The sequence below is a fragment of the Fusarium pseudograminearum genome, chromosome 4 (genome assembly GCF_000303195.2).
Source record: "Fusarium pseudograminearum CS3096 chromosome 4, whole genome shotgun sequence".
NCBI lineage: Eukaryota > Fungi > Ascomycota > Sordariomycetes > Hypocreales > Nectriaceae > Fusarium > Fusarium pseudograminearum.
In genome coordinates, this window is record NC_031954.1 from 3,939,909 (window position 1) to 3,953,870 (window position 13,962).

Genomic DNA, 13,962 nt, shown 5'->3' on the forward strand with positions numbered 1-13,962 from the left:
GAGACAGTTAGTTGTCTAATGTCTGGACTACGAAGGCAATTAACCTCAAAGGACCAACGGTGACGCCGGCTAAGGACGACAGAGACACAGACCACTCCAACAACTTGTCAAAGAGCTAAGCATTTCTCTTTGTCCTTGACACCACCAGAAACCACATTCGGCATGCGTCAGATACCAGAGTCGAGAACAATGGCATTTCACTCGGGCCTGTGCAGCCACTCACCCAGCTTTCCTCTCAAAGACGCTCATTCATGGCTCGGGACTTAACATACCGCACATCCCTCCATTCACTTGTTCTCGTTTCCGTTTATATTCTCGTTATTTTTATCCTTTCTCTCTTTTCATTTCTCATTCAGCTGCTTACAGCGCACTCCACCTGTACACCCTCTTGCTGGAGTTCTGTTCCCTTGTGTCTGCTCTTTCATCCTTTATTATACCCAAAGACACGCGATTTTCTGCCGAGCCTTCGTTTTGGCCACCACTTTCTTTTGTCACCGATCACTTGATTAGCCCGCCTGATGGAGAAAGTTACTGATATCTCAACGTCCTTGGCGGCGGATGTTTCGGACGGCTGGCTACAGCAACCCGATCCGCCTGAAGAACGTGTCGACCTCATGATTGATCCGAACAACAAGCGATGGACGAAAGTACACCGGTATTTCACCAAGGTCTTGGAGTCAGATATGGCTATCGAAGATGTCATAAGGAGATCCTTCACCCATCACCAGTACCGCATGATGGCGCCCACTGAACGAACCGACGTCAAGGAGATGCAGGCCGCTAATACGAAGAGATACAACGCACTACTTGCTGGTCGCTTCAAGGGCATCGAAGACTCGCTGGCGACAAGGCTTACTGCCATGTACTTTGGCCTACCCGCAGCCCCTGTCGATAACCCTCTTGAAGAAATTGCCATGATGCTGGGGCTCGATGAAAAAGAGGTTCCCAGGTATAACTTCAGGCCGCCACTGCATTTTCTTACGGCGCATGATCGTCGCAACTGGGGCAAGGAGACTCTGAAATGTAAGTTGACTTACTGGACACTCGCGTCATTCGTAACTGACAACTTGTAGCTGAGGAAGCCACAATCGACGCCCTACCACTCCCCAGGGCCATGGAACCAACTCTGAGCCTTCGTGGAGGAGGAGACGACGATGATCTCGTAGGCTGTACCGACGATTACACCCCAGAAGATGAGACAACTGCACTATTCACAGACGGATGGACTTATCTATACGGCCTCTACGGTCGCTTGCCCTTTGTTCCCCGAAAGTGGCGATCATTCTCCAAAGTTCTACGCCAGCTGCTGCAAGCTAAGGACTACGAATACCAAGATTTCTCTCTTTTGTGGTATGACCGGCAGCTCGGGAAGCCAAAAGTTATTCATGATCAACTACCTCTGACCAAGGAAAGTCCTGCTATGGCTTTTCTTGACGAGCACTTTGCCGACAGCACGAAGTCTCACAGGGATTGCTGTGCCCTTTTCATCGATAACATACACACCGAAATCAACAAAGGCCCGCAACACTGGGAGCCTATCGACGGCCAACTTCAATCAGACACAATCAAGATTGGACGATCTCTTGGCAATGCTCCGAATGGACCTGAGGATGAAGTGATTAGCTATGCCTACATGGCGTTCCCCAAGACCAAGGTATCTACCTTTAAGATTGGTAAATACGGGTCTAATCAGTACAACGCTCACTTCTGCGAAACGTTGAACGTCCTTTTCGGAGCACCTGAGAGTTCAGCACACCATCATGCCTTGTTTCGACTCGTTGACAAGAAAAAGACCAAGACAAATTGGACTGTCCCTATTGTCTACGGCGCCATGGGCCTTCCCCAATGGGCGTGGGAATTGCTGCACCCAGTCAACAACCCTGGTGCTAACTGGATGGTTGAATGTTGCTGGCTCAATCCTGGTCTGGAAGCTATCCTCTTGTCCAACTACTACCCGAAACCCAACCCGTACCTTATCACACGCAAATTGCATAACGGTGCGGAGCCATTCAACCAGGCATATCGTCAAATTTGCGAGATGACTACTGAGGCCTTTGATGCATCTGTCTGTCGGAAGATTGACTCGGTCTTCTTGATCGAAGGTCACAAACCAAAAACCGCTGGCGAGCTTGTCATTGACGGCTTTCAGGTTAGGCCTCGGCGCGATATGAAATCGTGGAAGCTGGGTATCCCAGGGACCCCTAATGAGGATACCCCAAGAGGCCTTGGCAAGAAACTGAGAGAATCTCCGAACTTCTACAGAACTGTCCATGTGAATTGGCGTCCCGGACACTGTCGTTTATTCCCGGGTTGGTACAGTGGGGGAGATTTCTCTGTCGAGATGCCTCGTCTGTCATCGACAGTAGTGGAGTTTCTTGACGCCATGGGCGAACTGTTCAAGCTGGTGACGCCTCCGAACTTGAGTGGTGCAGACCGTGAAGACAGTTGCTTCTTGTTGACGGAGGCACCTTCGTTTGACGGTCTTCAGGTCCAAGACATGGACTCGCCGTCTTACTACATTGGAGTTGGTGCGACAGACGATGACTGGCATGATATCAGAAAGTCAATCACATCTCCTTTCGTAACAGTCTCCATTGTGAAGAAGCCAAAGAAGACCAGCTGGTCTACCTCCATAAGCAAGCATAATCTCTGGGGCTTGAGACTCGACGAAGAGGCCCTGAGGCAAAATGAAATGAACGGAGGTGGATCCAGACGAGATGCTCTCCAGCTCTATGATCTGGATGGCGAGTCCGTCGACATACTCGATGGGTACCCTTCGGATCCGGTGCCACTCGAGCCAATCGACCCGAACAACAACCTTTCAGTCACGACGAATGGCAAACGCTGGACTCCAATGTCGAGGCGTCGCTCAGACGCTTTCGTACCACCTCGTCTGCTCAAAATCAGGAGCAAGTCAGTTGGCGGTCCAGAGGGTCTTCATTTACCTTTCACTCTAGTAATCGGAGGTGCATCTACTCCAGATGGCGAGCAGGAGAGTGACATTGGTATCCTGGCAACTAGCCGGCCTAAATTTCGTGGGTTTCCACCTCCACCCTCCGAAGATGAAGACGACGGTAATCTTGCAAGTGGCCTAGCTGATGCAGATGACGGCCGGCGATATTCTATGTATGGAAGTTTGTTTAGCGACAGTGGCGAAGAAGACGGTGGCGGGAGTGGGAATAAGGACGCCGACGGGGATGAAGCAATGGAGGATACCAGTCTTCCAAGTGTTCCTCAAGCAGGTATCACTGGCGGAGGTGAGGGCAACGACGATGGTGAGTACGAAGCACCGAAACTGTTTGGTCTTCCAAAGATTCCTGAAGAGAGAGAGCCCGAGGACGATCCTAAAGATAGGCCTGAGCAGGCTGTTCCCCCGCCATCTGTCACTACTTCTAAGCCGCTCTTTCAAGCCAGCAACACCGTTGGGGCTGATGATCGAGCACACACATGGGCCACACAACCCAGCATCTTCACCACTGAAGACCAACGAGCCTGGCCAGCAGATGCTGAAATCGGGTTGCCCATTACCGCAGCCCCCGCTGAGAAGATTCATCGCCTTTCCGGCAATGTTCCCATGTATTCCAAGGCTATCTTGACACCCACTGAGCAAGCCGAACTCCAACATGGCTTTGGCGATCTGCGCAACATTCTTTTGAAGCGCACAAACATGTGCCCCTTCCAGGGCTGCAGCTTCACTTGGCGACTGGATCAAAATGAAGAGCTTAACATTCATGTCTTCACTGTCCATGCCAAGCGTAAGTGTCCCTTCTGCGATGATGCTCTGTTCGGCTGGTGGGACAAGAACCAGCAGATCAAGCATCTGGGAGACAAGCATCCAGACGAGGTCAAGAAGATGCACGGCCATGGTATCCAGAAAGGCAACATCTCAGGGCCACTGACAGCCAATGCTCCCGCCAATCCCATCGGAGAGGCGTTCGCGGAAGAGATAAGGTCCTGGGGACCCCAGTACAAACTCAAGGCGCCGCCGCGTCTTCTCACATATCCTCTTCTTGCCTGGTACGACAATTTTGGGACCACTGCTGTCAAAGATCCTCCCAAGAAATGCCCAATTCCGAGCTGCTCTGTTCCCCATCTTGAGCACCTTAGCTCCCATGGCGTGTGGACACACTTCAAGAACTATCACACCGACTTGGAGATGGATGCTTGTCCATTTTGCAACCTGAGCTTCTACGCGTATGGTGAGAAGGACAAGGATGGCGTTCGAACCTTCATACCACGCAGCATCGATGAGTGTATCATGCACCTGGACTGTCACGTTTACCAGCTCTGGGATCTCCTGGAGCCTGTTGTAGACCAACCACCCAAGGTGAACATGCCGAGTCAAGGGAATAAGGACTTCCAAACCATCAGCGTGGAGAAACTGGAGAGTATGAGAGCGGAAGTGGTGGCGAAAACCGTTGCAGCCACTCTTGCTCGTACTGGTGCTGCTGCTACCCAGGGCGTCGCTGATCAATCCGCACCTCCTCAAGTCAGTCACGGACATGTAACTGATGCTTCACAAATTCTCAAGAGGTGCGCCTATTTTGAGAAGTGCGGTGCCTATGTCGGATCCATGACTGAGAAGCAGTATCGACGACACGTCCGCGTTAACCATCCCAAGGAGATTTCCACGCTTTCTTCTTCATCAGACGATGAGACTGATGGAGACGATCAAGCGAGCAATGACACCGATGATGGGTCAGAGGATCGTGGCGATGACAAGCCAAACGACGGCGATGATGGACGAGATGGTGCTGGTAAGACAGCCGCTCTCAAGTTTCGTCGCCTGAAGCCCACCCCCAAGCCCGCTCAAGTGTCTACCCCTTCAAAGCCTAAGGAAAAGGCCATCCCCAGCAAGCCTCTATCTCCTCCAGACCCAGATGAGATGGATATCTCAACTGATGACAATGTCGTCGAAACCGAGTCTAGTGTATCTGAGGACCCTGCAGTGATGATATCTGAGAAGACACCGACGACCAAAATAACGACCCCTCGGACTCCTCCACCGGATGGCGGTTCGGATACCAACGAGGAGAGTGGTTCCAGCGTCTCTCGTGGCAGACGATCTGTAAAGGCACCCAAGTCCAAGCGTAAAACGCCGGCTAAGAGAGCTGAACCGGATTTTGATGAGGACGACACCGAAGACAACGGTGAGAAACAAGCTGATGATTCTGGTGAGGATGGCGAAGCCGATGGCAGCGGATCTAAGAGCTCCAAAACCGAAGGCCGAGGTCGATCTGCCAAAAAGGCTGGCAAACGTCGACCCAGGGGTGATGACGATGGAGATTATGAGGACGAAGGTGACCAGGATGATGATGACTTCGAAATGGCGGGAAACAAGGGGCGACACTACCGTCGTCGAGCACCGTCCCCTGACTGGATTAAGGTGCTTGGCCCTGAGGACCCCAACTTTGATCCAGAAGATAAGATGTACTGTTCAAAGTGTCTCCGAAAGGCGCCTCTGAGGCGGGCTAAGAGTCCGAACCGGTCACCTATCGGTCGCGCGGGTGAGATCGAGGTCAGTATCCTACACTTTCTCAGTATGAACGCACACTAACACCTTGCAGGCTCATACAGACAAGACCAAATGCTGTCGCATCCGTAACGGCTTGGGTTCAACAGAGCGTCTCCCGAACCGCAGCGGTTGGATTCCAGCCAACAAGCTCCCTGGAACGCTCACCTCCCTCAAGGAGGACTTCCTCAACCGCTACCCAAGCTACATGCGCACCATGTATCCCACGTCCTCAAGGGATCATCATGCTTCAGTCTGGCGTTCTGATCCCAACAACCCAGAGAACGATGCATGGTTTGACGTCCCCTGGCCACCATACGAGGGCCTACCACCCTTCCCTGGCGACTGGATAGCACCTGGTCTCCCCTGGGACGACACTCCAGAAGGTCGCCAGCGACGGGCCATGTACATCGGCAACCGAGTCGTCGATGAGAATTACCAGTACCAGAGCGAAACTGACTCCGATGATGACCTGAAGCCGGATGTCAATGACATCCCAGATTTCCAGGCCGATTTGAACCCATTGAAGAGACCTGCCGAAGATGAAGAAGAGACCTCCGATGAACCGGCGCCGAAGAAAGCCAAGAAGAGTAAGACTGGTAAGTCTCGCAAGCTACGCTTGTAACAAGAAGATGACTGACTGGAGTATGCAGCAGCGACCAAAACGCCGAAAGCAACGGGAGCTAAGAAGACCCCTGCCCCTAAGAAAGCAGCAGCGCCTTCAAAGACTCCTGCCAAAACACGGTCTAAGGCACCGTCAAAGGCAGCGTCGAAAGCCCCCTCAAAAACGCCCTCCAAGGCCGCATCAAAGACGCCGTCTAAGGCACCGTCTAAAACGCCTTCAAAGGCTCCTTCAAAGTCTCCTTCAAAGGCACCATCTAAGGCGTCGTCTAAGGGACCGTCTAAGACACCTTCCAAGGCGACATCTAAGGCATCGTCTAAGGCACCGTCAAAGACTCCTTCAAGGGCGTCAAGTAGAAAGACTACTCCGTCAAAAACCCCATCTACACCTTCTACCCGACCTCCTTCCGAAGCTGGAGATGAGTGATCTTGAGATCATTTGATAGGCTATGTATGGGTCTGGATATTACCTGGACAAGTTTTCTTTTATCTGATTATTTTTACTTGTGTTGAGTTGTGCAAGTTGGAGTTTTATCAAGTTTAGATCGGAGGGAACGAGAGGCAATGGTCATTTTGTAATTATTGTAGAATAGATCTTATTGTACCTGAATCGCATCTGTTCGCACTGAAAATACTGGAAGAATCTCTTCGCCTTTAAATGGCGGATACACTCCATTGCAACGCCTATTTATCCCTTTGACAACTCTAGCAGAGGTTGTCCCATTCTTATTACATGTTAAAACGACGCCAACACGCCTCCCAAAATCCACCATGTACCGTCTTGAACTTATCTGGTCCAGCTCATTTTGTTCCTTTCCACCAAACTTGATCTTTATATCTTATTATAATGCTTCTATCGCATTGAGAAGAACGTCGACTCCGTCGTCACCCATTCCTCCCTTGTCACCAAGTAGTGCGCCCACGTCGCTGAGGATACCCAGCGGGATATAACACCCTGTCTTGGCCTTCTCCAAACTGTCCTTTAGTCGGCTGGTGTGTTCCCACTCCTTGGCAGCTACCTCAGCGCGGTCAATCACGCGCGATGAGATGCCGCACATGGCAGCGCAATGCATACCGAAACTACCCTCAGCAACACCGTCCTCAAGCTTGTACATGAAGGTGACGCGTCGCTCGTCTTCGTCAACATGGATCTGCATCCTGCGCGCTCGAATCTCAGGGTGGTTCTCAAACTCTGTCGCGAGTGAGTGGTAGTGGGTAGCAAAGTAGCCGACACAGCCGATGTGAGTAGCAACGTGGTGGAGAACAGCTTGGGCGACTGCGACACCATCGTAGGAGCTAGTGCCGCGACCAAGTTCATCCAAAATGACCAGCGACCTGGGAGTAGCTTCAGACAAGATCTTCTTAGTCTCAGACAGTTCAACAAAGAAGGTAGACTGAGCAGCAAAGATGTTGTCGTTGGCTCCAAGACGAGACATGATTCGATCGACAGGGGTCAGACGAGCGAAAGTGGCAGGGACATAGCAGCCAATCTGAGCCATGATGACAGCGACACAAGACTGTGGGAAATTGTTAGCTTAGGAAAATGTAAAGGAATTTGAAGGGAACCTACCATGCGAAGGACTGTAGACTTGCCAGCAGCGTTGGCTCCTGTCAATAGGTTGATCTTGGCCTGGTCACCACCAAGCTTGATGTCATTGGGAATGAAATCATCAACATTGTGCATCATGCAAGGGTGTCGAAGCTCTTGGAAGTCGACAGTGCTGCGCTCTTCATCCACAAACTGAGGGCGGCAGCTGGGCTGGCCCAAGGAAGCCGATGCCTTGGCCAAGCTTACCAAACAATCCAGCTGCGAGATAATCTTGATGGCGGATAGCCAGGTATCATAGTCAACATCGAACTTTTGGAAGAACCGAGAGGCAACTTCTCTTACGAGTTGAGAATGAGTCTCCTCGGCCTCCTGGAGTTCTCGCACAAGTTGAGACAGGTCGGGAAAGTAGTATCGCTTGACATCCTTTGTAGCGGACATTTGACGGAAACTGGAGGGGACCTTGACGCTCTTGGGTGCCTCCAGCTGGTAGATCTCTTTGCCTACATGTGTAAACTTGAGAAGCTTGCACTTGAACTCCTTCTTCTTCTCCGCTAAAAGGTCCTCAAGTTGTTGCTTGATCTCGTCAATGCGGTCCGAACTCTGGTCAAAGTCGTCTTCGATACCGCGTTCAGGAATGAGGATTTTCTCGTCGCGAGCCTTGTTTCGGTCAAAAGCTGTCCTCCAATAGCTCAAAGGCTCATCGAGGTCTGGCATAGATGAGATAAGACGGTCGACAAGGCCATTGCCGCCTTTGTAGGATCCCAAAAGACCCATGGTGTACTCAATCTGCTCAAAGCCTTCTAGAACCTTGACAAAATCCTCGGGTTTACAAGCGCCGGCGTGGATGCGTGAGATGAGTCGCTCCAAATCAGGCATCTTGACGAGCTGTGAAGCGAATTGTTCACGGACGGTCTGATCGGCGTTGAGCATCTCAACAGCATCAAGACGCTCGTTGATACGATCGATGTTGCAAAGCGGGTGAGCAACCCATGATCGGAAAAGACGCTTTCCGAAGGGCGTGACACACTTGTTAAGAAGACTGAACAGCGTACCTTCGGAACCGCCATTAACGGAGTTGGAGAAGACCTCAAGATTGATGAGAGTCTGTCCATCCAAGATAAGAGTTCCATTCTTCTGAATAGGGTTGTAAAGTTCGAAGTTGCCCTGCGAAAGCAAAGGTCCCTCAACCTTCAGGAAGCGGAGATAAGAGATCAAGGCTCCCGTCGCTGACATGATGACATCGTCATCGCGAAGTCCTTGGAGAGCTTCGGGCCAGACCTCTTCGTCGGCATCATCAGTCTTGAAGTAGTTTGCAGTGTTAAGTTCACGGCGGGTTGTATCCGCATCCCAGAACTCGGTACCTGGCTTGAGATGTGTCCAGATGGTGGTGGGGCTGGTATTGTTCTTGAGAATGCGCAATGCCTTGGTGGACAGATGTGACTTCTCGATGAGTAGTTCTCTTGGACCGGTCTGAGCAATCAAGGTTTCGAACTTGGTCAAATCGACATCATCCACGAAGCTGGAAAGGTAGAAACGACCAGTCGCAGTGTCTGCAAAGGCAATACCGAAGGCAGGAAGATCATCCACGACGGATTCCTTGATAGCCACGCAGTAAGAGGCCATGTCGTCTTGCAGCATACCGCCATCGACGAGAGTACCGGCTGTGAGGATGCATGCAAGCTCACGAGTGATGATCTTGTCGGCCTTTTTGCTCTTGTCTTGTCGCTCACGCATCTCCTTGCCCAAGTTGGTCTCCATCTGATCAACACGAGCGACCTTGTACTGCTTTGCGATAAACTGGTTCACCCAGTAATCAAGCGAGCTCTCGGGCACTCCCACCATGCGCATATTGACTCGATCCGTCATCTTGAAATCGAACTCTTGATGTCCCACTGTGGCGTCATTTTCGTAAAGTTCGTAGAATTTGCCCTTCTTGAAAAAGACAATAGTATCCCACAGGTTCTGCTTTATCTTCCAATACTGGGTTTCGAATGGAGAGAACTTGTTCCAAGCAGCAGGGGGTACGTAAATGGTTCTCTTGTCATAATCTGGGTCGTCAGGCTTCCTCCTCTCCTTGTCCATGATATTGGCAAGCCAAGGATATCTTTGATCAGGATCTCTGGTGTGTGCCTTTTCCTTGAACTTGGGGTCCTTGTTCGCAAGCCTTTCAGCAGGCTTGACAACTGCTTGCTTATCGCCCGATTTGGGGTCATAGCTCCATTGAGACGCAGTCGAGGCCTCGATATCGTCCATCAGCTCATCCTCTTCAGGAATGCTGTCCTTTATATCGAGGTCGGGCATAGGGATAGGCGACGACTTGTTGGATCGCTTGCGTGGGGCGGATGATTTCGAAGGGCGCTTCCTTTTCTTGGATCGGGAGGCATCTTCGTCTGATTCTGATGCGATAAAGTCATCCATAGTGTCTGCAAAAGTTAGGGTTGGTTTCGCGATTTTAGTACTGAGAAGAGCGTTCTTACCACTATCTTCCTGCACAACTTCGTCTTCTTCTTCGTCGTAGTCATCCTCATCCTTGACGACTTGTCGAACTCTTGGTCGTCGTCGTGCGCTTGAAGCGCCACCGAATTGGAACGGCTCATCTTCGTCGGAGGACTCGGCATAATTAACAGCCTTTCTCACCTTACGAGATGGACTGCTGGGCAAGGCATCGAGGTCCATTTTAGAGCCGGTTTTCTAGTGATTGTTTAGTTCACGGCTCGATAGAAGTAAGAGGCAGGTATTTTACCTTGACGGTTGTATCAAGATTCTCCTGAGAGCTTGGGGGGTCGATGGCGTCACTGTCAGGAACGGGTGTGGTTTGCTTCGCGGCTGTGGTTGGGGTTGACTTGGACTTGGATAGAGGCGTGGTTTTGGGAAGCGAGTTGGCTTTCGTAGTTTCTTTCAAGCATGAGGATTGCTTGGGAGTGGGAGAAGGCTTTGCCAAAGGGGAAGATGCGGCAGCAGGAGACGAAGGCGGAGCTTTGGAAAAGAAGGAAACGATTGAGCGCTGCTTGGCTGAGGAAGTAGGCGCAGCGGCCTTTGTCGATTTCGCGGGCGTTCGGGCCACATTTGATCGCTGGCTCGTCATGATGGGCTCGAAGATGGTGTATCGCTCCAGCACAATGCTTCGATTGAGGGTGCTGGACGCTGAGGCAACGGACTCGACAATGGTGAATCACCCAAAAGTGACCAAGAACTGTATTCTACAAATTCTGTGACTTTTATGGGAAATGATTAGGAACAATCGGCAAGAGAACAAAAGTCAAGATGTAATAGAATGATAGAAAAGTTGAGGTGAAGTGAGAAAGGTTGAAGATGGAAGACCCAATGTCGCTACACTAAATTGGCCTTTGGGTGTCGCGTCCTGTCGCGGCAAAGTTAAGGGACATGGCAGGGGCACGCGTCCTCACGCGTTAATGGGAAAGTGACAGCCCGGCAACCAAGGCAGGAACGGCAGGTACAAGTGCAACGGCGTCCAAGCTTCCTTCTCGGTACATGCTTATCGAAAGCTATCTTATCTGATAAGAACCACTTTTGATCTAGACAATTACCCTGCAGTTTAAAGAATCCAGGTGTTTTCTACGTATCATTCCGTTGAAAGAGAGGGAGAGAAGAGAGAGAATAGAGAGAATACCAATGCTTTCACTAACAGGAGGCTCCAAATAATTTATTAATTTAAATATCCTGAGCAGTTTCCTCTTGTCATTTTCGGTGTGTGCTTTAGAACCTTTGTTCGTCGCAATTGTTGAGTACTTGTTATGATGGTGTGGACACTGTTCTAATTTAGGATCAGATGCATCATCTAGATCATCACAGCCCATAAGGCTTAGTGTCTTGACACGGACTTTTAGGTATTTCTTTCGACTTCCCCGAGCAAACAATCTTTCCTCGACAGATTATTCTATTACTGAAGAGGCGAAAGAACACGAGTTGAAAAGTCGGAGTTCTCAAAACCCACTTCTTGTCATGTCCGGGGATAAGCGATTTCTGTTAGTTTAAGCTTACTCGTTGGTTCGCGGTGAGTTGCCATTTTGAGATTAGCTCAATCTGAAGTCTGAATGTCCAAAACCACATTGGAGAACTTGTTGGAGTCATGAGTTGCTGTTTAGATGACTCCCAGGACCGGTATTTATAATCATGTAAGCATATATAATATGAATTCAACTCTTAAAAATACCTGAGTGTTCCGACCTGGTCCATCACCAGCCAAGCTCGAATTGTCTCCAGAACAAAACAACCAACACCTTCTGTCTGATAGCGGATCCGAATCTCACCAGACCCACAACAAATTCGCTATAACTTGACGCAACAAGATATTTCTTCATCTTTGCCAAAGTTTTTCACTTCACTGAAACATGACTGAAAAAGACGAAACGCCCTCTGGCGTTCTCGATCAAGAGCGGAATCCCTCTCAATCCCGGGACCCTTCTCTCTTTGACCAAAAGGAACTCGATCGTCTAGGTCGAGAACGCCCAGCATGCTTCGCTTCAATCTGGTCTGAGATAGGCTTCATCTTTGCCGTTGTGGGATCCATGATGGTCAGCGAATATTTTGTGTCTGGCTTCAATATTATTTTACCTTCACTTGCGAATACCCTCGAAATATCAGACTCTGCGAGGACGTGGCCTGCTGCCGTGATCAATCTCACCACAGCGGCTTTGCTGCTTCCATTTGCGAGGTTGGCTGAGATTCATGGTGGACGCTTCATCTTTCTCGGCGGACATACGTGGCTGGTAATTTGGTCTATTATCGGTGGTTTCAGCCAGAATCCCACTATGCTCATCGCCGTTCGAGCAATGCAGGGCATAGGACCTTCAGCATTCTTGCCTTCCGGCGTGGCCATCATGTCTCGAATCTATCGTCCTGGGCCTCGCAAGAACTTCGTCTTTAGCATGTTTGGTGCCTTCTCTTGCATTGGCTTCTACTCTGGCATTTTCTTCGGTGCTCTTTCTGCCCAAGTTCTCGGGTGGAAGTGGTACTTTTTCATTGGTGCCTTTGTCTGCGCCAGTATTTTCATTACTGGTTTTTTGACTATCCCAAAGAATCACGGAGACCCTACTCCTGGCTTGAAGATGGACTGGCTCGGCAGTGTCACTATTGTAGCAGGCCTTTCTCTCACTGTATTTGCATTGACAGACGGTGGAAATGCTCCTCAGGGCTGGCGAACACCTTATGTCTACGTTACTTTGATCCTCGGGATCATCTGCCTGGCATTGTTTGTCTACATCGAAGGGTGGTGGGCTAGTCAGCCTCTTATGCCTGCAGAAACGTTTAAGACGAAATATATGGGCCGCTTGATTCTTGCCTTGTTTATGTGCTACGGTTGCTTTGGACTTTGGTTATTCTACGCATCCTTCTAGTAAGTTCTCTTTTCTAAGAATTGTCGAGCAACGACTAACCCATTGGACAGCATTGAATCCGTATTGCATATCGGACCTTTACTCACCGCCGCTTGGTTCATCCCTCTTGCAGCGGGTGGTTTCATCCTTGCCGTTGTTGGCAGCTTTGTACTTCACATTCTTAGTGGACGACTGCTCCTGATAATCTCAGGACTGGGATTCCTCGGATCTACAATACTTTTTGCCATGATTCCCGCTAGTGGGAAGTCCAACAGCTTTCTTTACTGGGCCTTTGTCTTTCCAGCCATGATTCTCGCCACAGTCGGAGTAGACATTGCTTTTAACGTCACCAATGTCTTTATCACGACGTCTCTGCCTGGCCATCTCCAAACAGTCGCAGGCGCCCTCATCACCAGCTTACTGTATCTTGGTATGGCCTTTTGGCTGGGCGTTGGTGAGATGGCTGTTTCTGTGAGAAAGGATATCAAAGGAGCGGAGAATATGGATGCACGAAGCCAGTATCAGATTGGATTCTGGACGGGAGCTGGATTGGCTGTTGCTTCGTTGCTTATTTTTATGACGGTCAAGATGGAGTCAGCAAAGAGTGATCTTACGGCAGATGAGAAAGCCCAGAGAGAGCAGGGAAGGACTGTAGAGCAGGTCCAAAACTGATGGACGTATTGAATTGGATAACGATCTAAACTCACGAATCACGATACAGCCTATAGAGAGTTAGAGATAGATTAATCTAGACTTGTGGTCTCAGGATGATGGAAAATAGAGATTAGAATAGATTGCATCAGTTAAATTACGAACCCATTTATCCACCTAGCCTCGCATGTTTCACAAGGGTACTCTCGGCTCCAGACCGCTCCAAGGCCATCCCATCTTTAAATTACGACTCTGTGCCTCTGTCCGCTAGACGATCCGGCTACTTTCCGCCG

General features: G+C 50.1%; 3 protein-coding genes across 3 annotated transcripts, besides 2 other annotated features; 2 read left to right on the forward strand and 1 right to left on the reverse strand.

Annotated features, from left to right (window-relative positions):
• Positions 1–518: 518 nt before the first annotated feature.
• FPSE_10586 (uncharacterized protein) lies at positions 519–6,560 on the forward strand (the record flags this gene model as incomplete). The annotated part of the gene is made up of 4 exons (XM_009263703.1): positions 519–1,023; positions 1,074–5,518; positions 5,568–6,111; positions 6,166–6,560. The coding sequence occupies 4 exons, from the start codon at positions 519–521 to the stop codon at positions 6,558–6,560; spliced, it is 5,889 nt and encodes a 1,962-aa protein (XP_009261978.1).
• Positions 5,270–5,319: a microsatellite.
• Positions 6,561–6,975: 415 nt separating the features above from the next.
• Positions 6,976–10,767, reverse strand: FPSE_10585 (uncharacterized protein; the record flags this gene model as incomplete). Its single annotated transcript, XM_009263702.1, has 4 exons — positions 6,976–7,650; positions 7,704–10,105; positions 10,160–10,373; positions 10,426–10,767. 4 exons carry the CDS (start codon positions 10,765–10,767, stop codon positions 6,976–6,978), a joined length of 3,633 nt encoding a protein of 1,210 aa, XP_009261977.1.
• A 572-nt stretch (positions 10,768–11,339) lies between these two features.
• Positions 11,340–11,362: a repeat region.
• A 672-nt stretch (positions 11,363–12,034) lies between these two features.
• FPSE_10584 (uncharacterized protein) lies at positions 12,035–13,690 on the forward strand (the record flags this gene model as incomplete). The annotated part of the gene is made up of 2 exons (XM_009263701.1): positions 12,035–13,038; positions 13,090–13,690. 2 exons carry the CDS (start codon positions 12,035–12,037, stop codon positions 13,688–13,690), a joined length of 1,605 nt encoding a protein of 534 aa, XP_009261976.1.
• Between the last annotated feature and the right edge of the window lie 272 nt (positions 13,691–13,962).